This window comes from Schistocerca gregaria, chromosome 1, assembly GCF_023897955.1.
Source record: "Schistocerca gregaria isolate iqSchGreg1 chromosome 1, iqSchGreg1.2, whole genome shotgun sequence".
Lineage (NCBI taxonomy): Eukaryota > Metazoa > Arthropoda > Insecta > Orthoptera > Acrididae > Schistocerca > Schistocerca gregaria.
Window position 1 is genome coordinate 833,828,754 of NC_064920.1, and position 27,812 is coordinate 833,856,565.

General features: G+C 37.1%; 1 protein-coding gene across 1 annotated transcript in view; it reads right to left on the reverse strand.

Moving 5' to 3' along the window:
* LOC126272189 (uncharacterized) overlaps positions 1 to 27,812 on the reverse strand; it is a 160,167-nt gene that overhangs the window by 80,014 nt on the left and 52,341 nt on the right. Inside the window, exons 3-4 of the mRNA XM_049974870.1 lie at positions 26,346 to 26,526; positions 15,982 to 19,814 (exon numbers count right to left, since the gene is read on the reverse strand). Coding sequence (XP_049830827.1) covers positions 15,982 to 19,814; positions 26,346 to 26,526 — 4,014 coding nt within the window. The remainder of the gene's footprint in view (positions 1 to 15,981; positions 19,815 to 26,345; positions 26,527 to 27,812) is intronic.

The following is a 27,812-nucleotide window of genomic DNA, read 5'->3' on the forward strand; positions in this document are numbered from 1 at the left end:
CAAGATACTGTTGAGTGAACTGTTATTATGAAAGTATATTTAAAGTTAGTTTTAAATGCTTACAAGAGCTAAGGCATAAAAAAGTCTGAAAAATATAGAACAGGTTAGGGAAATTCAAGACCCCACTATGGACATGATAATTAGCAAAGAATTGCCTGACTGGGCTGAGTTGATAAATTTAGTCAATTAAATACTCAGAGTGAAGGTTTACATGCTCACAGTGCGACTCTAAGTAAACAACTAGACTTAGTAAATTCTCAATTAAATGCTCTGAGTGAAACTCTAAATATTCAAATGACAAATTTAGGTTTGTTAAACACCAAAGTCCACTATCAAAGCAAAGAATTTAGTAATCTGAGTGAAGGAATGGGTTCTTTGAAGACTGAGTTCGCCGCAATAAGTAATTAAGTAGAGAATTTTAAAGTACATTTAAAGAATGAGTTGACAAATACTTTGACCACTCATATAAATCATATGTTTACTGACCTTAGTCAGAAACATAATGACACTTTTCAAGATTTATCGAAAATGTTAGAACTTAACATTGAGAACAAATGTAATAATGTACAATCAGAACTCATTGAAAAGTTAGGATCTTTTGAAAACACATACAAAATTAAATACAATGATTTAAGACAGGGAATGAATACTTTGAAAGAGAGTGTAGATAAGCATAATGAATTAATGCCAATTATTCAGCCACAAATTACAGGTGTTAATACAATTACAGGTGTCAATACGGGGGTAGGTAATGTAGAAAGGAATTTCAAAGAGAAGACAGCTAACTCTGATATTATAAATATAATTAGTTGGAGGAACAATTTGGAGAAATTATAGATCGAAAGGTTACCGAGAGAATAACATTGGGGGAACGTGTCGCCTATTCCTTCTTCTGAACTTAATGATACCAGGAAGCGTATGGATGACCTGTGGAGAGAAATTATGCTTATCCAAGACAAAGTAGAGAAAAGGGTAACTTCACCTAATGTTGTATTAACTAGTGAAGTGTTGACTGATTTGCAATGGGGAGCTAATTAAGGGTTATCTAGACAATTTCCTAAATTTAAGCCAGACAGAGATGTACATCTGACCCATTTCTTAGAACGATTTAACCAAAATTTGCCAAAAATTTGGGAAGATTCAAAGAAGATTGCATTTGCTGTGTGGTACCTTCTAGGGGAAGCCTCAGAATGGGGAACAGTAAATAATGAAAATTTTTCTTCTTGGGGAGACTTTCAAAATAAATTTAAAGAGAAGTACTGGTTTTCCAGTGCTCAAGAAAAGTTAATATCAGATCTGTGGGAACCAAAACATTATAATAATACTTCGCGTACTATGAGAAATATTTTGATTTGCATTTAACACAATGAGTGTCAAAAGAACACTTTCATTTCGTCCAGAGTTCCTCCAAGCTACAAATAATGAAAATAGTACATACTAGGAAAAAGGTAGTACAAAAGATAAGAATAGAATAGAGATTACTCATGTTTTATAAACACCTGAAGTTTACGACCGGGGAAAAGAGAGAGAGAGAGAGAGAGAGAGAGAGAGAGAGAGAGAGAGAGAGAGAGAGAGAGAAACGAGTTCTCACAATTTCTAAATATTAGTAAAGCTGACTAAAACCACGAGTAAATGCTCATGTCTTAATAACAAAGTAAAATACGAAAAGAGTAGAGACACAGTTAAGTGAAAGATTGTTCAAGAGAGGACAGGGAATTGTTATGGAATGGAAAGATATGTATATGTATACAGTTAAGATAGGAAATGTTATTATGAGTGATATTATTTGCATAATGATTTTATATAAAATATTGTGTGTTTGATCTGAAGGGGGGGGGGGGGGGGAATATGTAGTGATTTGAGAATTTCTGTGTAAATTCTAGAACCACTCAGTCTTCTACCATCTCGAACACATGATATTCTGGATATGAGTATGAGATGGTAGAATCCTACCTACTAAGCGTCATGTTTGTGTGTGCAGGTTTAAAGTCATTTGCAGGAAGAAAGTAGGCATGGCGGTTGGACAGCACCGACAAGTACCTGTCGGGCAATCCACAGATGTTTTAGTGAGTGCGTAAGGAAGAACCTTGGAGTTTATAAGCAGCTCTGTGCTTATTGTGTCATTGACTATTGTTATTAAAACAAGAACAGTTGAAAAAGTACTCTTATGGACTCTTGACGCAACCTTGTTAAAGGCAAGACTCATTTTATGATTCATGTTAAGAATGGTCATGGTATCCAAGTCAACTTTCTTTTAACTGTAATTCAATTTGTTTCTAACGTCTGACTGAACAAGGGACTTGCAGGAAGTTACATATTCATGTGGAAAGTGAGATTTTTGTTGTGTATGGAGGTCAAATACATCGATAGTTTATGAAAAGTAAAGTTTGTATGTCTACTTATTTCATAAGCAGAAAGAGTCTAAAAATTCCTGTATGTAGCATTATTAGATGGAGAAGAAGTCAAGATGGTTTCCAGCAGCTGGCTGTTGAGTAAAGAAGAGTGGCTGCAAATTCCAAGTAAGTCATCTCACAAAGAAGTGGAAGATGGTTTGGGTGAATAAGCCGATATAATCCAGAGAAACCCCCACACTTTAAGTCGTCAGATCATTAGATGATAGAAATGATGAATCCACTAGTGATGAGAATGGGTTATTTGAATATATAACTAATAATGAGGGCAACGTGTTAAGTAAAGAAAGGATAAGCGAGGGTTTGTTGTATGAACAAGATCACATGGTAAACATAAAAGAAGGTGTCAACGTGTAATAACAGCAAGTGTACAAGTTAAGTGTTTACTGGACAGTGTAAGTGATTTGAATGACATGCCACAAGCATTCTGAATCCATTAAAAATACAGAGGGTATAGTAATGCAAGTTTCTGGAATAAAAATTATTGGTGCTACTGGTAAGCTATCAAAGATTGTCAAACAACAGGCACTACTAACTGTGGAATTGGCACAACAGCTGTTGGAGTGCAATTTCTTGATGATCCAAAATCTCAGCTTGATGTTATATTTGAGACTAATTTCCTATGCAAATAACAAGTAGGGGGTTCAATATTCTGTGTTGGATTTATTATGTGGCGATAATGCTTATCCCAGCTGTCTGTCTTAATTTTCATGTTTCCTGAGGCAGTCAAACTCTTCTCCTATCCTATCTGTAGTTTGTAAGTCAATCAGAGACATTCTATCTTTGACTTCCATGTAATTTTGTGCAGTAAAATACTTACAAAAAGGTTTCTCTGGTGTTATCTGTGTGCATATGTGTATTATGTTGTGTTAGTTATAAGTGAGTGAATCATCGGATGATGGAAGGAAACAAATTGGTACCACAGTTAAATATTTTCTGTCAAACAAATAGGTAAGTTAAGCAGAAAATTAAAGATGTCAGCATATGTGGAGGATAATTAACATCTAAAGTAATCAGATCATTGGTGCAGCAGCAGAGGCAATATGCAGTTAAAACCATCTTAAATATGAGATCTTAATAGATCTGGCCTTTAAATATGTCTGCTTGTGCCTGTGTATGTGCGGATGGATATGTGTGTGTGTGTGTGCGAGTGTACACCTGTCCTTTTTTTCCCCTAAGGGAAGTATTTCCGCTCCCGGGATTGGAATGACTCCTTACCCTCTCCCTTAAAACCCACATCCTTTCATTTTTCCCTCTCCTTCCCTCTTTCCTGACGAAGCAAATGCCAGTTGCGAAAGCTCGTAATTCTGTGTGTGTGTTTGTGTGTTTTGTTCATGTGCCTGTCTGCCGGCGCTTTCCCGCTTGGTAAGTCTTGGAATCTTTGTTTTTAATATAGATCTTAATAGTAATTGTGATATAATAAAAGTGTTTTAAGTTCTGTGCAAGCAGTATATGGAGATAACTATCTACCTATAGAAGTGTGTCATGGTACAGCCTTGTCTAACATTAAGGAATTACAACTTCAAACATAGTAGTCTGGAGTAATGTGTGCGGAAAGAGTAAGCAAAATTTGTATGTATATCGCCCTTCAGGCTATAATGTCAAGCAAAAGATAGTTCTTCTAAGTGATAATTTTGTCTGATCAGTAATGAGAGTTAAGTTTGCCTTAGCATAAGGATCAGTTTCTGTGGAGCGTTTTTCAGCAGAATCAATTCTGCAGTGAATAAGCAGAGCAGGTTTTTCTTTACTAGATAATGAAACAATAATAAAATAATTAATAATGTTAGGGTCTTAATGGTTACAGAGCCTGTCTCTGCAGTAGGGATATTTTTTGGAAATGCACTACACTAGTTAACGAGATAGGAAAGGTAAATAAAATAATGGAGCTGACAGAAAAGATTGAGGAATGAAAAAGATGCCTGTATAAAAAGATATGTGGTGTAGCTGTACTGATCTAATTGTGAACTAGGCAACATTGGGTACTGTGTATATTGTGCAGTTCGTGACATTCAGTTGTGAATGAGAGTTTAACAGCAAGAGCAATGTTTTTGTCAGGTACAAATAATATAATGCTGCATCATTGGATCCATGCATTATCTGAAAACTTCAATTTGTATTCTGAGGAGTTATGAGCTTAAAGTGGTAATAATGGGACGAAGAAAAGTAATTTTGCTGATTAACTGATAACTGTGGTGTGAGAGTGATGTGAATATTCAGACAGATCAACCAATTGGTAACTTTTGTGATTTTATGATGATTTAATTTTCTGGTTAAATGAGAGTAGTGTTCAGAGTTGAGTAGACATGTGGGACAATGATTTGGTACAACTTCCATCCCAATAATTTTGATTTGAATAGCAATTGAATCACATGATGGCGACTTTATTCTTCTTTCATAACACAATGAATAGTAAATCTATGCTAGTTTTTTTCTATTTTGCAAATGGGAAAGAAACAAAAGTCTTTCCAGTTCACCTGATTTTAAAATTTTACTAGTCTGCACCTTTAGTACTATAGTTAATTTTAGTGCTATTGTAATGTTATGAGAACTATGTAGTGTATTTATTTATGAAGTAATGACTATCATTTGCCATTAGTGTTAAACATTTTTTTCTTAGAATTAAGTTAAAAATAAAAGTAAGTGTACTAAAGGGGGATATTTTTTCTGAATTTTTTCATGTACTATGGCAGGGGAGAACCCCATCCAATTCTAGGCAAACAGTGTAACTGAGGCTATTAATTGTTAAAATTAAAATTAATATTCACACAGTTGCTGACGGGGCCATGAAATGTTGAAGATATTTACATTCAAGGGAACTGATTGCAGTACATTTCCTAACTAGCTGCCACCAATTTGAAGGCATGGACAGCTTTGTGTTTAAGATCATCAAAAGTGTGAAAGTGCTTGTGAAGTTTTCTGCCACCCATGAGGATTTATTTTGTTTAGCAAGACAGGACTTGTACAAAGTGATATGTGTTTTAAAATGTAATCTTTCTTTACCCAAAAAGGACATCACTTATGATGAAGATGCCTAATTTTTATTAAAGTATAGCTTTGATATTGTACAACAATACACTGTATTTAAATATTTTGTATGGTGGTTTTAGTATGGCCAGTTCACATAAGTGTAAATTTGAAAAAAAAAAAAAAAAACATATGTACTGTAGTTTTGATAAGATTTCTTATGTAATTTTTTTGTGTGTGTAGATTTTATACCCAATTTCTGGCGTCGCTTGTGATCATTGAATTACCCATTTAGCTATTAACAATATCTAGTCAATCAATTGAGAGAGTAATGTGATGAAGCAAACTGGGATAATTTTAATTCCCACCTTGTTTTGCGATCTGCCTCCTTAAATTCATTTTTTCACTTTTAACAATTTACCATTAATATATGTGGATAAATTCTGCATTCTCATAATAGAGAAAGGTTGACCCTCAGTTTTAAATAATGTAACACCAGATCTAATTTTGTGCTTAGTTTTATGTATGTAATTGGTTTTCTAATTTATTTTGAATATTACTGGTTAGTATCTTTCATTATAGGGTGAAATCAGTAATTGTTTCTAACTTATAATCTATTGTTGACATATAAACAAATGTAAATTCTGCACTAAGTATAAACATTTGGAGAAACAGCTAATAGTAATTTTAAAGGCTCTATTTGGATCTATTTGAAAACATGTTAGCAAAGCAATCCCTTAATTAATTCCAAAAGTAATTAACGGTTTTTAACAGTGATTTAGTCAAAAATATTGTTTGTTTAACTATATAAGTTAATTTCATGATTTAAACAAATAATTCCTCTTAACCCTTGTAACAGAAGAAGCTGTTAAAAAAGACACATTTTTTAATGTATTCTGTTAATTTAATGAGTTAAGTTTTAATTATAGTTTCTGTAAATTTAAACAATGTGTAGTTTTGGCACCTATTATTGTGATGGTATATAAGGGCCTGATTTTTGGTCACGAGACAGTCAGTCCACTGCCAAGTTTCAGACGAGAAACCTGTGTTGCTTATAATGACAACAATGCATCAACTTAACAGTGAAATATGTGTTACACCAATAAGCAGTGCGTTAAAGCAATGACAGTGACTGTTCAAATTATTTGAAAGACTGTGAACTACGTAGTTATGTTTTCACTGCTCATTGTAGCAGTATGTAGCAGTACTTGCAAACTATTAATGAGGCTTATGGTAAGTTTAAACAACAGTGCACTAGCCATACATATATAACTGTGTATTATTGGCGGGTTGTGCAAAGTGAAAGTAAACTACAGTGAAATGCAAATGTGGATCTGCTGGCTACGCATTTACAGTAGTCAGTGCCCAAATTACAAACCCTGTTTTTCAGCCAGTGTAGCAACGTAGTACATCAACACCGAGGACAATCAATGAAGAGAGAAAAAGGAGGCATAACCACTACAGTGTGATGCAATAATGTCTTCTGACAATCGATATTTTCCGAGAAGGAATGTAATGCACATGCTAGCAGTGTGCAAAAATGGCTTACTTCTTTAGTAAAAAGGCATTACTACTTTAGTTACAACTACAGAAGTAAATAGAAATTGAGCTTTCCAATAGTTACTAAAAGAGTACATTACTACAGAAATAATTTACTAAAGTAGTCCAGACTAAATAAGTATGAGTTACTACAAGAGTAATTTATACTAGTTTGGTGCTCACCACTCTAAATCTGAACATTCTTCACTACACAACTGTGTGCTTCAGAAAAATGGTTGAAGCATGTATTTGAACTCCATTGTTGCCAGTAAACTTGCCGGTCTCAAAAATAAAAACAACTTCTTCTTATCAAACAAAGTCAGCTCTTTTCAATGGTGCGAATGACAATACGATTTAATTGATCCTTTCTGAGATATGACCTCTTGAAAATGAACCAGCATTGACTAATTAAATTTTTGAGTTGACTTTGAACCTAGATAACTCAGTTATTATTTGAGTAATCTAGATGCCAATTGTGGAGCTTTTTGATATGCTTACAGGCTACAAATGAGTAAAGAATCAGCTTTAGAAAGTTATTCTTTCAGTAGATACAAGCTGATAAAGTACAGACAAAATGTTTTATGACATGACACTTCGATAGCACATTATGATGAACTTACCTTAACCTGAACTTTAGTTCTGAAACTAAGCTACTAAGTTGAACAGAATCACCAAGACTTAGCATGATATGTCTTTTAGATCATGAGCAATGATAAAACAAAGTTGATAATTTATTCTGCATTATTGTACAACTTTTATACACAAGGAACCACATTATCTGAATAATAAAAGTAGCATAGTGGTGCTACGGATATTTAATACAGCAAGTTTTATAAATTTGGTGAATGAGTATGCAGCTGTGTTATTGAAATTGGAGCATGTTCATCATATGTTGACAAGACTCATATGTAATTATATTCCTGGGGGTATGTAACTTTTATTATTCAGATAACATGGTTCCTTGCGTATAATAGTTGTTCAATAATACACATTACTACCTTAACGTTATTCTAGCCGTAAAATACAGATCTGAGAATCTGAAAATGACAACAAGTTATTGTCAAAACAGGTCACCAAATAAACTATTTCACATCAAGCGATCTTGGCTTCTAATGTTATAAATTACAAAATTAGATAGCCCGACCACTACATGTAAATTATACAAAGGTAGATGTTTTTAGGTGTGAAAACTGCTTTTTCATACAGACATTAATGACCAGTTAAATGAAACCAAGAAAATAAAAATCTTAAGTTCTATAGCAGGGGCGGAAAATGAACTTACTCACATGTATCGTAGGTGTGAAGTAATAAGAAGAAAGAATAATTAAAAACAACTACACAAATACTTACTATAGTTTGCAATATATATATATATATATATATATATATATATATATATATCCTTGATCAAGCTTTGAAACTGTCCTAAATGAATTCTTCAGTAGAATAACAACACTTTTCCACAAGAAGAGTAAAGAGCAATCTTTTCAGTGAACCAAGTTCCAAGTTAAATATATACCTCCCTACTATGTTATTGTGAACTTTTAACCCCATGTATTCTAGAGGTTGGACACAGTCTTAAACAAAAATAAATCATAAAACAAAGAAATGCTAAAATTTTAATTCATTCATACAGACTGTGTTTAATGAGAGGACAGGATATGTGGTTGGTCTAGCTTTGATGAAGAAATCATACTGCAATTTGTCTGAAGTGATTAAGTACAATCACGGAAAACCTAAGTAGGGATGGTCACACAGAACATGAGCCTCCATTTTCCTGAATGTGAAGCCAGAGTCTTCACAATCACACCTCATTTCGTTATACACGAGATGCATTTTTTTTTATGTTTGTACATTCTTGGAAAAAGTTAGTTTGGTAATGAAAAAAATTGTACACTGTTTGTTAACCTCTTCACACTTTTCCTAGCACACAAGCATACACACTTGAGGATGTCATGCACCAAATAAAGGAGGAAAAAATAAATAAACGAAACAGAGGTGAAACAGAAAAAAAGACGAGTGCCAATTTCAAATGAAAATAATAGCAGACAACAAGGCCTACAAATCAAAGCAGAATGTTGCCACTAACCTAATGAGCTACTACCATTATCAATAACAAAATTACAAAAAAAGTGACAGTACTACACCTCTGGAGAAAACAGAGAACCAAAAAAATTAAATTGAAGGAACATATAATAATTTAAATTCAGTATTAAGTGGAAAGTATCTTCCACTATTCAAAAGTCACTCACTTCCTGTAAAAGGCAATGATTTTGCCAAGAAAGGCATCACAGTACTGAATCTAAAGTCAATTTTAATAAGAATAGATGTCTGTTTCACTCCAGCAAACTTTATGTGATGAAAAACAGATGCTGTTCTAAAACTCCAGATCCCACAAGTTATCATCAGTATAAGATATCTAAAAATGTGATAACGTTTACAGATAACACTTTATCTCCCATTCCATTTTTAAGTATCAATGTTCCATGATACAGCATCGTCAATCTCAGTAGTTAAAGCACAATGCCTGTTACAAGGGCATCGAAGAGAACATGTCAACATACAGGAAAATTCCCAAAGTAATTTATTCACTCTGGTGCAACTAGAAACAAATACTAGGAATTTTCATGGAGCAATATTGACAGAGTAGATTTCAAATCTTTGAACAATACATTAAGCTACTGGTACATATATTGTTATTTTTATTGGTGATATTATTACTGAGCGAAAACTAACTTCAGAAGCTAACAAAAGAATTTTTTTCTTTCTTGTGTATTGATGTGAAATCGAACAATTTAAAGTGAACATTATATATCAGGAACAATAGTGCTCAGCTAGGGAAAATCAGTATGTTTGCTTGCAATGTGCCATTAAAATACAGAAAAAAATGTTAATGCTAACTGATTCTTCTGCCACTTCTAGGTAGAAAAACTTCATATTTAAAGACAAGAAGCACAAAACCGTGACTATTCTAATAGCATTCATTTATTTCATTAACCAATTTTTGGCTTACAAAGCCATCATCAGAATTTAAATAACTGTTATTGTCAAATACTGTGCAATGCCAGTGAACAACATTGCAACAGATACTATGCATGAAGAGATCCAAATGTAGAGTAATCTTTGATAGGGTAATGGTAAAATAAAATGTTAAAAGTTACCTGTAAATAAATATAAAGGCAACAAACCAGAAAAAATAGAAAAACTATGGGTGTAATAATTACAGTCAATGGAAGAGAAGATGTGCATACTGCACGACAGCCTAACAGCCTATATAAGGTGACACCCAAAACTAACTGGCACCGAACTGTTGTGCACGCACTTTCAGTAGTTAGGTGTTGAGCCACTATGTGATTTTAGTTTGTGGTCTCCCACATTACTCAGTAAGCTGTCATCAGTCAGAGTTAACTGGTTGGTTTGTGGTGCTCTGTTTTTTGCATTCCTATTTCAACCGTTTGGTGATTAATGACACGCTGATAAGAAAGAGAAAAGAGTTTGTGTGAAATTTTGTTTTATTTTAGGATGGAGTTGAGATTAAAGCGGTGCTTTGGCAAGCCTTTAATTATGATACTTCAGGGAAATCACATGTCTACGTGTGGTTTTCTCATTTCAAATCTGGCAACACTCAATGATGAAAACATTGCCACAATCAAATGTGCAACTGATGAAAATCGACGAAGGGCCATTAACCAAATTTCTGAGGAAATGAAAGTTTCATGAAATTTTAACCAAAGATTTGCACATGAGATGGGTGTCTGCAAAATTTGTTCCTTGTTAGCTCACAGATGACCAAAGAGGAAACCCCGTCAATGCTTGCCGCAACTTGAAGAGTGACGTGCAGAACAATATCATATTTTCTTAAAAGAACTTTGAATGGGAATGACAGTTGGTGCTATGGGTATGATCCAAAGTCAAAGCAAGTGTTGAGCCAGTGGAATACTGAAATGTTACTAGAAATCAAGAAAGCAAGTCAAGTGCATTCCAATGTGGAAAAAAATAAATTTGATTTGTTTTTTCGGTGTCAATGGCATCAGCTACAAGGAGTTTATTCCTCCAGGACAAACAATGAATCAATATTTTTATCTGTATGTGTTACAAAGATTACACAAGAGTGTGTGACACAAATGACCAGAAGCGTGGAGAAATGGGAACTGGTTGCTCCACCAGGACAAAGCTTCGTCCCACACAGCTCTGACAGTACGTGGAAAAAAAACATTTTGCTTATGTCTCATCCATCCTTCTCACTTAATCTGGCTCTGCCTGACTTTTCTTTGTTTCCACAGATGAAGCACACTCTGAAAGGAAAGCGATTCAGTGATATGGATGACATTAAAGAAAACACACTGACAGTTCTGAGCGGTATCCTGCATCAAGAGTTCCAGAATAGTTTTCAGCAGTGACCAAAGTATTGGGACAAGTGCATTAATGCACCTGGTCACTGCTTTGAAGGGGCTAAAGTTCTGTGTAAGTAGAGCTTAATAGAAATGTAAAATAACAAAAATTCCAGTTATGTTTGGGTCTCCCTCATATAACAATGTAAATTAAATTAAGAATAACAATAAAATAAAATTAATCCAATAAATGAGTACTGAAAAATTGTTTTAAGAGGTATTGCATATTGAAGATGATGCAGAAACAGAGTAATGGGTAGAAAAGGCGACTGCAACAGTAAACACATAAACTAAATTATATATTAAGCATACAAAACATTTCTTTTGTTTTGAGGGAGATGTATATAGAATCAAACAGCAAAATATGTGGAGCACATAGACAATCACAATTAATTAATTAATAAATACAGGAAAAGTTGAGGAATAAAATGGAACAGACAGTGAGGCTTGAGTTAGGAGAGGGGAAGTACTGAACTGTGTTTGAATATTTAACACAAATCAAGTTTTTGGTCTTTGTTTGCCAAATGGAGGGCACTGGATTGTGGCTGGTAGCTGTGGTTCTCACTCAGTGCATGCTCAGAATGCATGGACTCATAATACTGCAACTTTCAGCTGTGTTCATATTTACCCCATCTACTTGTTATGTGCCGGCCTGATTGAAAAATATAAGACCCAATAACTAGCCAACAGCGGGGTATAAAAAATTAATGGTCCTGGCTGTGATAAAAGTTTATACTGCACTCGCAAAGTGCTGCTAAAATACAGGAACATCAGATTGCTAATGCTGATTCCACAGAGCAAATGCGACATTTCAGGAGCAATCTCCTATTAAATGTTTCCACTAAGGCATCTTTGATTGATAATGACATGCAAACTTTTAGCCTTGCATTGGGAATATTGACGAAAAAAGCATCATTTCTATATATTTTACCTTTCTTGTTCTTAGAAATATGTTGACAAAACGTCACCATCTGCTCACACAGAACTGCGACTTCATTTCTGTTTCTGCAACATGCCAGCAATGCCAATACCAAAATTTGAAATATCTTGATGATGTAGAATAATGGAGAAGTACCCATTCTAGACTTATTGGTATAAAAAGTAGCAGTTGTGGCACACTGAATTGACTTGACACTAATGGACACTGACCTAACTTTGCAAACAACCTGTTGTCATCATACGTTTCAACACAACTGCATTAACAAAACTTGTAAGTAAAACATAGATTATCTCAAGAAAATCGTTCATATCAGAAGTTTAGCCACTGTTGATCATCTCTACCAAAATGGGCATTAGTGGGGCCACAGCAGCCAGAGGAAGTGGGTAAGTGTGTGAGTTGTAGTGTGTGTGTGTGTGTGTGTGTGTGTGCATTTTCTATTTCCAAAGAAGGCATTTTAGCTGAAAGCTTAAATGTTTAGCAGTCTTTTCATTATGTCTGTCTTCAACTCAACACCTCATTTATGTGGTGAGTAGCAATCAATTCTTTTCATAACATTTTTGTTACTCCATTCCAGACTTTTCAAAATAAACATTTAAAGAGAGGTTCCAAATTTCAACTGGCAATTGGAAAGAATCTAAGCAATGATGGTTGGTTTAAAAAGCATGAACACTCTCTTTGCCTTACATTGGTTACCTTTTCTCAAGAACTGTCTGGGTTTTTAGCACACATAGGATGATAAGTGTCTTATTTGCTAAAACATGTACACACGTTCACTGGTTCTGTTAAGGTAAAGTGTAAGAAAACACAGTGTTTATATGATCCTGTGCTAATATAGAAAACTTACAGCTACCAAATGAGTCATACAGTAGATATGATGAATATCAATGGTATACTTTATAAGATAACCAAGGAAATCTACTACTGTCAAAAGATTAAAGACAGTTGCTTGAATTTTCACCAACAATTTAATGCATTTTCTAACTATAATAAAAATGCTAGCAGTGAAATGTGAGAAACTAACAAATGCCAAAAAAGCGTATCAAGGAAGTATCCACTTCTTTTAGTGAAGACAGATCGACACATCAATCTCTTAAAATATTCATTGTAATTAAACTGTAGTAACGTACAAATGACAAAGTGACTACATCGAATTATGGCACCTGAAAGAGTCTTCTCTTTGTGAGTCAGAAGATGTACAGATGAACAATAGCTAAAAACAGATTTTAGTGTTTAGAACAAGAAATTCCTTCGCCTTGCAAAAGGGAGGAGAGGATTGGAGAGAACGTATCTACTACAAGTTTAGTAGTAAAACCAAAATGTAGGAAAAGACAGATTGCTTCCTACCATAAAAAAGATATGTCAAGTTGCAGAAAGGCACAATTAAAAGACACTTACATAAAGCTTTTGGGCACAGCCTTCATCAGTAAAAGAGACACGCACCCCATTCACATGCAAGCAAGCACACCTCACACACACAAGACCACCAACTGCAGATCTCGCACTAGAATGCAGCTATCATGTCGGATGCAAGCAGCAGTCTGAAGGGGGCAGGGGTGGGGATAGTAGTGTACAGGTGGGGAGAGAGACAATCAGTGTCTGGTGGAGTGTGCAGGGACTCGACTGACAACAGGCGCGGCATCGGGAGGTTGTGGGGCAGGGAGGTGGGAAAAAAAAAGGAGAGGAGTGGAGAAAGATGGGCAGATGCATTGGCAGAGGGCTGCAGATAAACTGGGTTGGAGATGAGAATGGAGAGGAGATAACAGGACAGAGGGGTGGAAACTGTTGGGTGGAGAGTGTGGGGACAGTATGTTACCATAGGCTGAGGCCGGGATAGTTATGGGAGTGGAGAATGTGTTGTAAAGATAACTTCTGTCGGCACAGTTTAGAAATGCTGGTGGTGGAGGGAAGGATCCAGAAACCTCAGGTAGTGAAGCAGCCATTGACATCAAGTGTGGTATGTTCAGCTGCATGTTGTGCAACAGGGTAGTCTACTGGGCTCTTGGCCCCAGTTTGGCAGTTGTTGTTTATCCTGGTGGACAGCTGGTTGGTAGTCATACCAATATAAAAAAAAACTGTGCAATGATTGCAGCAGAGCTGGTGACATGGCTACTTTCAGAGGTCTGGCACCTGACAAGATAGGATGAACCTGTGACAGAAGTGGAATAGCTAGTGTTGGGTGGGTGGATTGGGCAGGTTTTGCACCTGGGTCTTTCACAGGGGTATGTTCCTTGTGGCAAGGGGCTGGGATTGGGATTGGCGTAGGGGTGGGTAAGGATGTTATGGAGGTTGGGTGGATGATGAAACATGCACCTCAGGTGGTGTTCTGTTTCTTACCCTCCTTAAATGGTGTTCCATCGCCCACCCAACCTCCATAACAGCCTAGTCCATCCTTATGCCACTCCCAATCCCAATCCCAACCCCAACCCCTTGTCACAAGGATCATATCCCTGTGGAAGACCTAGGTGCAAAATCTCCCCAATTCACCCACCTATCACTTCCTACTCCTGTCCTGTCACAAGTTTATCCCGCCTCATAAGGGGCCAGTCCACCTGTGAAAGCAGCCATTTCATTTACCAGCTCTGCTTCAATTGGTATGACTACCAATCAACTGTCCACCAGGATGAACGGCTACCACCAAACTGTGGCCAAAAACAAAGTGGCACAACTTGCATCTGAGTATAACACACTTGATTTCAATGGCAGCTTCATACCTGAGCCATCTTACATCCTTTACTACATCACCAGCTTTTCTTAACTCTGCAGATGGGAGTTATCATTATAACACATTCTTCGCTCCCATAATTATCACAGCCTCAACCTAAGGTGACATACTGTCCCCACACTCTCCATCCAGTGGTTTACACCTCCTCTGTCCTATCATCTCCTCCCCATTCTCAACTCCTACCCTGTTTGTTTGCAGCACTCTGCCAATTTATCTGCCCATCTTTCCCTGCTCCTGTCCATTTTTGCTCGTTTTTTCCCTATCTCTCTGTCCCACAACCTGCCTGTAGGCAGTCTACTCTCTGCACACTCCATCAAAAAGCATTTGTCTCTCTCCCCACCCATACACTACTATCCTTTCCCCTTCCCCATCCCCTCCTGACTTCTGCTTGCATCCCACATGGATGTTACTAACTGGAGCTTCCACTGTTTGAAGTTTAGTAGAGAAGTTACTCAGACTTGTGGTTGAAGAGAGATCCAGACGTATATTAGACAAAAACAAAGAACACAATTCCAGCAGAGGTTGAAAATACCGCTTCAGTTGTTAATTACTTTATTTTCACACAACCGGTTTTGGACTGTTATAAGCCCATCATCAGGTGTCGTAGATGTGCTGTGGTCCCCGAGCACCGTGTGAACTGGGCGCGCTGTGCAGCCTATGAGCGCAGAACAGGGAGTCGGCAGACAAAACCTGAGGAGCAATAGCTGCCAGCTGACAGACATGACAGAAGAACACTTTAAAACATGAACCATAGACAAACATTAGCAGGGAAAGCAGGACCTAATGTTGAATGCAGCCAAAGGAAAAGATAGGAAATATGAGAGGCAGCAAAATATAACTGAAAGGAGTAATGGAGAAAAACAGAAATGTGAAGTAAAGGGAAACAATGACAGAAAAAAGAATAGGAGAGGAGGGGGAATAAGAAGCTAGATGACTAGGAAGATATCCAGTAGAGGCCGGTTGTATTGTGGCAACCAGTTTTCAGTATATCCAGTATAGCAAGTTTCCACTTACTTGAAGGAGATGGCATCACTGCTGGGACTGTTGCTGCTACATCAGTCCCTGGCCTCCTAGAAGAGTGCCACCTCTCAAGTTGCTGCTGTTGATGAAGATGGGGATAGTGTTGCTGCTGTGGCTGCAACTGTTGCGCATCCAATGGACCACATGGAACTTGTCTCAACAAATGTGCATTTGAACTCCATGTTGATGGTGAGTTGTATCTTGAATGGTACTGATGTGGATAACTGGGACGCATCTGCACTTCAGTGGAATGAGGAAACTGGTAATGCTGCTGAATTTGTGGGAAATAAAGTCGATGATGATAGGGATGTGTCTGCTGATGATTTTGGGGTACTGTCTGATGCTCCCCTGTGATGTGTGATCGTGATATATGATGTGCTGCTCGCTGCTGTTGACATTCTATCTGCTGCTGCACAATTTGTTGTGGCTGTTCCACTGCATTTGGCATTGCAGCTAATTGCCTCATAGGCTGCTGTTCCAGTGATGCTAAATGTTGCAGCTGTTGTTGTTGTTGCAACATTGTTTGATGGCACCTCAAAGGGTTCTGAACAATACTTGTTACCTTCTCTGTGTGTGGTGCAGCACTGTAAACGTTCTGTTGCTGAGGCACAAATTTATCCATATCTATACACTGTGTCTGATGATGGTGTGATGTGTGTTGTGTATGGTGCCACTGCTGCACTGCTGTGTGAGTTTGTATAACTGGCTGCTCTAACGATGACTGCTGCATTTCCTTGTGACATTTTGCCTCTTTCTGCTGTGCAATTTGTTGCATGCTGTGTAAGTGGTGTTTCTGTTGTTTTATCGTATTGAGCATCAGTCGATGTTGATCTTGTACTTGCTGCTGTATTAACATTTGGGCTTGTGGGTTATGAGGCTCCACATCTTTCTCTTGTGACTGTTCTCTTTCCTTAACTGAATGCTGTATGGCATATTGCTGATCAGCTTTCTGTTGTTGTCTTGTTTCTTCTTCGTCTGCAGATGTTGGTTCTGAATACTGGTTCATTCGTTCTGAACATGAAAGAGATTCCTGTGAGACAGACTGGTTACTAGTCACTGTCTGCTGTGACTGAGAAGTATGTGGTTGTGGTCCAAAGTCATGTTTATGACTCTCATGTCTTTTATGTCTAGCTGGTGGCAGCGTTTTGTTTTCTGTATGTAACCCCTCCATTTCATGTGTAGAAGGCTCTCTCTGGTAAAGCACTATATCCTGTGAGTCTGCTTCACAAAGATGTGATTCAGGCAGCTTTTCTTCTGGATCCTGAAAATCAGTCGCCGATTTTTGTTCTGGCTTTTGGATAACTCGTTGTCCTTCAGTTTCATCAGTTACTGATAAAGGCTGTTTACTTGGTGATTGATTATGCTGCTGAAACTCTGTCTTTAACTCATGACTTTGTCGTTCTGGCACTGACTGCTCTGTTGTGGAATCACTGGGAACTTCAGAAGCTGTTACATGTTGCTCCATTTGTATTTTGTCTAGCAATGATTGGTATGGTATCTTTTTTGAGTTCTTCATTTCTTTCAAAACACGTGTCAATGTCACAATGGTTTCACTTAACGGTCTTCCCCTAAGATTTTTGAAGTGTTTACTTTTTGTCACTAGTGATAACAGTTCTTCAACACTTTCCTGTAGCACATTTTGCTGCAAGTACTCCTCGACAACCTCTTGTGGCAGATCAACAATGTTTTCAACATGAGGAGATTCTGCCCTCCTTTCTACAACATCCTGCGATACCCGATCTTCTGACTGTGATTCAGCAATTCTGTAACATGACCTACTATTCTCATGCCCCTCTTTCTCTACATCACTGTCAGAATGATCTTGTTCTCTGTTGTCCACATTTTCCTTAGTAAAATCTTCCTGTCTGCTCTGATGATGAACTGGAGAACTGCAATGTGTAGCCTGGTTGGGACTGTTTACAATATTTTCAAGTGCTGCAACCTCATCTGGACTTCTGGAGTGACATTGCTGTGACTGTTCTGCTACTTCAGAGATGTTACTGCCACCTCTCTTTTTATTTTCAGCTTGTAATAGTATTTTTTTATGCTGAGAATGGGAAACATCTGTATCCAATTTATGTCCATGAGAGTAAACTGCTTCAAGCTCTTCTTCTGCTACACTAGTCTTATTCTCCATTTGAATTTTACTACATGTTGGTACAACTGAAGATTCATCACATTGGTCATTTAACTCTTGAGAAGGTGTGTGCTCTGAAGCTACATTCTTCTCAGGTAGACTCTCTGTCTTGTCACACTCATCAGAGGTAGGGCTCTTCTCAGTGCCAATGTCTTCTGATTCTACAACAGTAGATTCATTTGCACATTGTATCCACGAGAAACGGTCACATCTTTTCAGTCTAACTGTGCATTTTTTTCTTTTATTTGTCATCAAATCTGACTGACACACAGAGGACACTGTTGATTCCTTTTCTGGCAAAGCAGGTTTATCATGGCATACCTCCATTTCTTCTGGCTGCACTATGGCTGGTTTCTTCTTTTTCTGATGTTGATTATGCTGATGCCCATCCATATGTTTCTTGGCTGTTAAGTCTGTATGCTCCTGACACAATTTTTTTGTAGTATGTGGATTCTGGTCTACCATATACTCAGCTGCCTCCTGAACAGATGATTTTTCTTGATCTTCAACACTTATTTCTGAGTTTGCGCTATCAGGTTCTTCTCTCCTAATTCTTTTTGATGAACTTTCCTCTTCATCATTTATCACCTGTGCCTTCTGGAACTCTCTAGGTCTACGATATCCTCCTGCCTTTGGTACTGACATTTTCTTTGGCACTTTTCTTGGTAATGAGCATGTGGCTTGACATAGTTTTTCTTGTTCTAATACCTCATTCAGATCCCTGCGCAAAATCTGATAGCTTGGTGGCAGTGAATCTATGTCAGCACATTTCATCTGTGTTTTTGTAGAAATTCTTCTGTTGGAACTCTTTGACGAACTGTATATAAGACCTTTATTCATACACACAGAATTACGACTCTCTCTGACCTCTTGCTCTTCACTGTTTCTTCCATGGACATCCTTTTCATTAATAGTTTTTCGCGAGACTTTCCTAAATGGTGTTGATGTATCTTCAGCACCTATTCTTCCGTCAGGTGTCGATTTACTGGGACTCTCATCACAATCAAGAACACTCTTTTCATTTTGAAGAGAATCTGGTGCATCTAATGAACCACAATATCCTAGCTCCATGGTTTCCCTTGCTTTCACATCAGAAAGAATGGCCCTTGAAGTCTCAGATGAGAGATCATTACTACTGTAGTTTTGCTCAGCTTGTTGCAGTGGACTGCATGGTTGCTTAATTTCTGGCAGTTTTTGTAGTGGAGACAGTGATTCCTTCTGCATTATCACTTGCAATTCATCTCTAGCAACTGTAGACAATTTTTTATTACTATGTACTTCATGCTCTTCAGGTACTGATGATACAGTTTGACATTCTAGCAGTACTGCTTGATTTCCACAGCCGTAGTGAGGTGGTTCAAGATCAGCATCTTTCTGATGTGAATTTAAATTACTGCCTTCAGTATCTTGTCCTTTGATCAGTTTATCAGACTCAGAAAGATGTAATGAAGTCGTCTGTTTTTCTTCACAAATGTCCTCCTGCGAGAGCACAGTGTGCACTCTAACAACATCTTCTTCTGAATTGTTGTCTTGTGTCTCCTCTTCCTCATCTCCTTCCTCTTCACAGATCTGCAACTCCCCCTCTTCATCACTGACATCTTCATATTGTGGATGAACAGCACACCGATGGACATTCTTTTGTTTACAAATTTCCTCTGCATTTTGTTTCTCATTATTATGAAGTGTATCCCTATGAAAAAACAAAAAAAGTAATCACTGTACCTTGAATAGAGGAATTGTCTCATACATAAAACAGTAGCAAATAACACAATAAAAGAAGTAAATAATGTGCAACACCAATCATTTAATGAAGCAAATAAAATAAATACCGACACTGTTTGGGAAAAAATAGGGGCCTTCCCTTATCAATTGTGAAATCTGGTACTTCTGCAGTAAAGCCAACAGACACAAATTAAACAAAAAAAAGTATTCTCTCCATTTTTACTCTTTCATTCCTTCGCTGAAATTTAAGATGAACACAGAACAATAAAATGGGAAGGCACAAATGTTATCAAAGAAAAAAAATTGCATCAAACTTTGGATCACGAGAGACATGACACAGGAAATTATTTAGAAGAAACAACATGTCAACAGTGTTATTTAATATAACTGTAATCACAGGTAAGTGTTGAAATCAAAGTAAATAAAACAGAGTAAACAATACCATATTTATGTGACATACTAACAGTTACGTAAATAAATAAGTTTTAAATCAGTCGCATTACTGCCACAAAAACTGTATTTCAAGATGCCACCACAACTTTTGATAAAAGCTGAACTTGTCAGCAAATTGCAGGGCTGTTATATGTGAACATGATGAACTGATTGTCAGCCAATCTGATGGTGTCTTCATGCTATCATAACTTTTACAACTACACATCATGTTGTGTTCCCTGTATGCAGTGTGCTGCGCCTGCTTGCCATACTTCAGCCAGGTGGTTGACACAGTGTTTACAACCAGTATTCTTGTGTTTGGTCTTTAACATTACATACCACCACCAGACCAATTACATCTTAAATTCAGTGCAAATCAGCAACCTGAAGGTGTCAAAGAAATGAAACTGGCTGTAACAAAGTAAATGAATAATAATACAGCTGTGGTGGTTTTCATGACTCATTAATACCTCATGTTATTTCTATAAATTGATTTGGCTGAGAACTTTGCATTCCTTCATTTTATCTTCTATAATGACTTACCAGCTTCAAATATAAGTTGAAAACTTCATACTAAATTTTTGTTGGTTTGCTGAAAATATGCCAGATGTCATCACAGCCACCCTGGAGAACTTAAAAGAAGTAAAAGAGCCTAATCTGTTGTTTCTTATGCATTGTACCCGGTTTTAATAATCTTAATTCCATTTAATTGCATGTGTCCGCATATGAGGAAGATTTATTTGCAGACCAGATCCTATCAGGAATACCCACAGTTAGAAGTAACAAAGTAAAAATGTGTGCAAAAGATCTTCAACATTAACGTACCACTGGGTATTAGTGGCTGATACCAGGAGCTGATGGACACAAGACAACAGCTGGTGAGAGTCAATACCACAGATCTCTGGAACATTCCTTTACAAGTGTCAGGTAACAATGAGGTTAAAGTTAAAACGGGATAAAAGTTAAGTTCAGGCAATCACAAATGACATCTATTACTGCTCAGTGCAACAAGCACACAATCTTCAGGAAAAAACAAATCAGTAAAACATCTGAAACTATAATGAATGAAGGAATTGCCAGTGACTTCAGAAAGTAAATAACATTCCATTACTTGTACACCGATAATTCCTGTAATGCTACAATTGCAAGCATTCTTGGTAGCTAATGGTCAGTTTTTCTCTATTTTCTATGAAGAAAACTGGCAAAGAAAATTTGGGTAGACAAGCATGAACAGGAACAGGAACAGAAAGCAGAAGGCACAGCTTCATCAGTACATTTATGTCTATAGCAACGAAACACAAATACTTTACTATAATTTTACTAAAAAAGGGGAAGACAGAAAATAAATAATTTAATTGAAAGAGCTCACATAAATCCCAAATAATAGATACAGGGAATGTATATAGCTTACAGAATAATCAAGAGCTACCAGAATTAACTCACTGCACAATACTGTAAGGTCTAATGAATGTGATGACACAAGCTAATACAATAAACTTTCCACATACTGTACATGGTCTCAGAATAACTTCAAAGCAAAATAAAACACAGTAATGAGTGTTAGAAAAGAAACAAATTTTCAGTTATCAAATCACTGAAACTTGAGAATAAAAATTGTTAACTGATAGTGAGGTGTGCAGATTACTCAAAAGTTTGTAAGAAATCTATATGGATCCAGCCACATGTTGTCAAGGTCATTTCAACTACACTAGGAAGCCATTATACATCCTCCATACCGTCCTGAGCTCTCTCCATGCGATTTTTGTAATTGTGGAGCCCTAAAGAGAGATATTTGTGGCCATGGATTCGCTCCGGACAAAAAGGTGCATGCCTGGGTACAATCATGGTTGGACTGGTAACCACAATTTTTCCATGAAGGCATTGACCATCTCGTCTCACAGTGGGAGAAGTGTATTACAAGATATGGTGATTACCTTTGAAATAATAAACAGTTAACTTACTTTTTTCCATCTATCTCATTTTCATCTGACTTCTCCTTACAGGACTGCAGACAAACAGTAATGGTACGATGCACTTTTCCTATACACTACATTTAGAGTGATCACTATCAAGCCCAAAATTCGAACTGTATGTTTTTGACCAGAGTACAGATCCTACTCTCTATTTCTTTTAATTTCCTCATACCTAATCTGCATTAGTGCACTGGTGTACAAAACTTCTGGATGAACAGGGGTGCTGTCTCAAGGGGTGCTCACACACAGCACCAAATCTTTTTATGATGCTTATCAACTGCACAAAATGTGGAGTATACAAAAAAAAGGAAAAATTCAGAGTTGTCAATTATGCCTATTTTGATGTCATGATCTTGTGTTGGCCAATGCAGGCACAGCCAACCATTTCTCAATCCCCCAGAAATGATTTGACCAGTGCTCAGCGCTACTCTCTCATGGGAACATCACAAAAGTTTTTGAACATTTTGCCCAATGGGCAATGGCCAGCTGAGGTTTAAACTTCCTGCTTTGTGTAAACAGATATTTGCTCAATCAGTACCGTTCTTTGTGGTGCAGATTTTAGACCACATTTTTTTACTGCATACCACACTTAATAAACGCTTCCAATAATGTGCAATTTGCATAACGAGCAAAACAAATTGTAAAAAAGTGACGAGTGTTGTTTCACGTAATTAGTGATGACTATTTAGTAGGACGTCACCAGCAGTTCACGGTTGAAGAGGGAAATGTTCAAAAATACGATCACCTTTTACCTGTCAGCAGTGCCATGAAGATGATGTTTGGTTTAAGCAGAGCTCAACTGCATGGTCATCAGTGCCCGTACAAAGTCCCTATTTTTTCACAGTCCAATTTTTACATTTTCCAATCTAGCCACTGTTGTGAATGATGATGAAATGATTAGGACAACACAAACACCCAGTCTGTGGGTTGAAAAAATCCCCAACCCGGCTGGGAATCGAACTCAGGACCCTGTGATCGAGAGGCAGCAATGTTAGCCATATGCAGCGGCATATGAACGTACTACAGTCTAGGTTTAGCGTTCTTTCTGCTACCATCTAGGTACAGTTTGGGATCACACATTTTTCTAAATTCATGTTCGTACAGTGGTTTTTTTTAATTATTACTTTGTGTGTGTGCAAATTTTAATAACCTTCATAGAAATGTCCCCGAAGATAAGTCTGCAAGAAGACAGCCATAAGAGAAAGAAGACTACCTTAGAAATGAAATGTAAAATCACTGAGGAACACAAACATGATGTGAGCATTGCTCAGCATGCACATACGATCGGTCTACATCAACTGTTTGCACTATCCTCAAGAACAAGAACAAGATTAAGGAGATAGATGCTTCAAAAGGAGTGAGTATGTAAAAAACAGTTTCATATTCTGGACAATGTCGAAAGGTTGCTCCTTATATGGATAAATCAAAATCAATTGCAGAGCGCCACTATAAACAAGATCATCATTTGTGAGAAGGAGAGAATGATTTAAGCTGAACTCGTTATGAAGACACCATGATCAGCAGCAGCAGAAGAAGTATTTAAGGGAAACCATGGATGGTTCAAGAAGCTTAATGGAAGAACAGCCATCTACAGTGCTGCCAGGTACAGTTAAGCAGCCGGCTCTGACACGAAAGGGAGCAGAGAACTTCATCAGCAGCTTCAAGATGCTCGCAGATTCTTAGGGTTATCAGCTACTACAGGTTTTTAATTGTGATGAGACAGGTCTATTCTGGAAAAAGGAACAGCAGTGGAGAATGCATTGCCTGGTCACAAGCCAATGACCATCTCACTGATATTCTGTGCCAACCAATGCAAGTAGCAATTTGAAAATTAAACTGCTGCTTGCTTACCAGTCAGAAACCCCAAGAGCCTTCAAGAAATGTAAAGTCCAGAAGGGAAGGTTAAACGTGATCTGGAGATCCAACAACAAGGCTTGGGTGACTTGTTCTTTTTTGTGACTGGATCTATGGACCAGCAGACACTAAAACACTCTTCAAGCACTGCTTTGAGTTGACTGAAGTTACCAATCTCACTCTCATAGAGTTTTGAAAGTATCACTTCAACATCATAGCCTGCATGAAGTTGATCAAAGAGGTGTGGGAATGAGTTACCAAGAGAACTCTCACTTCTGCTAGGAAGAAGCTTTGGCCAGTGTGTGTTGTTGAATGTGACTCTGAGGCATTTGACTCAGTACCTGTGGAGATTGTAGTCAACGAGATTGTGCCTTGGCCAAGAGCATATGGCTTCAATGAGCTTGTGGAAGATCATAGCCATGAAACGACTACCAAAGAGCTTACAAAGTTGCAGCGTATTTCACAGCAAGCAGTTCTGGAGAGGAGTCAAGAGGAGGAGGAGGCAGCAACAGAAAAGCAGCAATCTTCTGGCACAACAAGAGAAATGCTGAAAGCATCGGATCAGCTGCATCAAACATTGAAAACCATCACCCCAATAAAGGAGTGGCTATACATGCTACAAATTTATTTGGTGATTTTTTTCAAAGTGTTGAAGTGTCAGCAGAAACAAGTGACTATAGATAGCTTCCTAGTATAAAAAAAAGAGGTTATGTATCATGAATAATAAAATACATAATACAGTATGCATAATTTTCTTTGAAATAATGGCATGAGTAAGATAAAAATTTTATTATTTTTTATGCATGGAACGCATTATTGTATTTTACATATTGGACAGGTTGTTTTGCTTAACGAGTGTTTTGCACTAAGATTCTGGTACGAATTATGCTTTCTATGCAAGGTTCCACTGTATAAAACTAGTACTCAAGTCTTCACTTTCTCCTTTACACAGTGGCATTACAATAAATGAGTGCTTTGTCACATGAATAGCCCATAGAGTATAGAATACTTATCTTCAAAAGTTACTTTAAAAATCTGAATGAAGCAAAGCAAAACAATTGAGAGATAACTATGAAGACAATAGCGGGAAGTGATTTATGGATAAAACATTCAAGCATAGAAGAACAGTAAAAGAAGTTTTAATCTGTTCCCTCACGGATCATGTTCTGTGAATCACACATTCAATTATGAAGTGTAAACATTCATCACCAGACACAAGCAGCTAATATAAACTGCACTTGCACAACAAAGAGCTATCATTAATCATAGTCTGAAAACAACATTAGCTGTATTACATAAATGCTTGAAGAAGAGCAGAACAATCAATGGCTCCTAATGTGCACCATTCTTAGGCTGTACAGTGAACTGAAGCAGAAGATCTAAGATCAGAGGACAAAAAACGTTACTTTCATTGCTTCAATAGTCCTGCTAGCACATCAGTAACTGGTCTGAAGCTGTTGCACAACCACCATTTTCCAGACATGACCGCAAACATTTTCCAGTTTCCCGACCTAAAAAAGGACTAGGAACCTTTCTAATTGTGTTCAGAAGTGTTAAACATAACTTATTTTACAGAATTTTTGATGTTTTCATGGCCACTTGTTGATGTATTTCCTGTTAGCTTTTGTATTGACATCTTTGTCCGACATTTGTTTAATGATTTTCCTAATATTTCACCAATATGAGTGACTGGTACAAGTGACTGACATTGTCAAAGGTTCACTTTCAATTGCTGCTGGTGGATTGGAGTTGAGCCCACAGCTGGAGATTATATATGCATCTGTCGTGCCAACATCTGTAGGCTTTCTCCTAGTCATTACCAGAAACCAAGGTACTGATTCACATAATCTCAAACTGAGGGCTCAACTCCAGTCCGCTACTAACAATAGAGGTTGAATCTTTGACAGTGCCAACCATTCATGTTGGTGAAATGTCAGGACAACAGTTAAACAAATGTTGTCCATGGCTCCTGCAACAGAAGCCAACAGGCAAGACTTCAAAAATTGTTTTTTCACCTTTGTTGGTAGGACTTTTATGAAGGTCAGTCACACATGGTGTCCTTACTTACAGTGAGCATATTGAACAACACAAATGAATAATTCTTGAATCAAAGGTACTTTTATCCCAAGAATTCCAGTGGTTACGGGAGAACAACAAATATGGGAAGTGCTGTCTATGTTCATCCATGAACCAAGGCAACATACGAAACTGTACCTTCCTGGTGACAGTGCTGCACTTACCTGTTTTTAGTAGCACTGCTTGATGATTCTGTTACATCTCTGGCTCCTGTATCACCATTTTCATGCTTCTTCTCTGACCCTTTGTGTGAAGGCAGATCTGCCACTAGTGACAGATCATCAACTTCCTTTGTTTGGGAGACTTTTTCAAATGTTCTTTTTCCTCTACCATTCATTACGACCTCTGAAATTTATTTAAAAAATATTATCAAATAACTTTTGGCAACCCATATGATTCAATGAGACCGAAGAAGGAAAATACCATTGCAGTCATTACAGAATGCTCTTTAATAATTTCATCATATTTGCTATGTTTGGACTATTGTCATTGTATTTTTTAAAATAATTACCTTTTTTGTGAAAATAAAAATGAAACTGTAGAATGACTAAGAGAACCAAACTAACATTTTGTGTGTGATGAAGAAAATAAGCCAATAATAATCAACTGATTACAGACAGAATAAAATCTATAATACTATTATCAATAATGTTCCACTGCACTTGACTGGAACAGGTGTTACATTAATATGGGTTTAATTCAAACACTACACCTTCTTCACAAAATACCAACACTTGTTTGGTACACAGACTGAGGCCACTTCCTTTCCGCCACATTTTACTCTGAACTAATGCAACATATCATAGCACATCTGTCTCTCATGCACCATGGGAACTTGGTTTAATTAAAAGTGATGATACATGCTTATGTGAACTGTCACACAGTCACTGACCAAGTGTTCTGTATGTTTGCTTGTCGATGCAAAGGCCAAAATGTGGGTCCAAGTCATAATCTGGTGCAGAATTGAATAATCAGTGAAGTAGTTTTTTTACACCTTACATCCTCTTGCAGACATAGTTTCAGTCCAGCTGTGATTCTTTTTTAGTAAATATTGATGAGCACAGAGACAGGAACTGCGAGACACGTGTAAAGAAGTAAAAGTGTAGAACCCCTTAAAATACATCTTAACTGTCAGGGCTGAAACAGCAATGACATATTTCTGTGATTTTACAAGCATTAACACTTGATTATAAATTTCCCACTCATTTTTGTCCACATATGCCTACATTGTCTTCTTTCATGAGCATTATGACTGAAATTGAGACATCTACACTGTTGTACCAATGATCGAAATAACACACAGAATTATCTGCTACATGAATAAATAAACTGTGTTCACATGGCAATATTTGAAATATGCCTCATAGTCAGTAGGAGTGTTTTCAGCCTAATTCATGACTCCTCTGGATTTCCAAAGCCAGTGGCACAGTTGACAGAGCAATATTCTACAATCTATTCCATGTGTGTTCAAGAAAGTGTTTCACCTCCAAAGACAAAACAAGCATGCAAAAGAAATTAAGCTTTACAATTTTTTTTTTTTTTTTTTTTTTTTTTTGGTTCTGCTCTGTTTGTTGAAAGATGCAGTACTCAGTTCATGAGCATCATAAAAGCGCGGTATGCCAGTTACCACC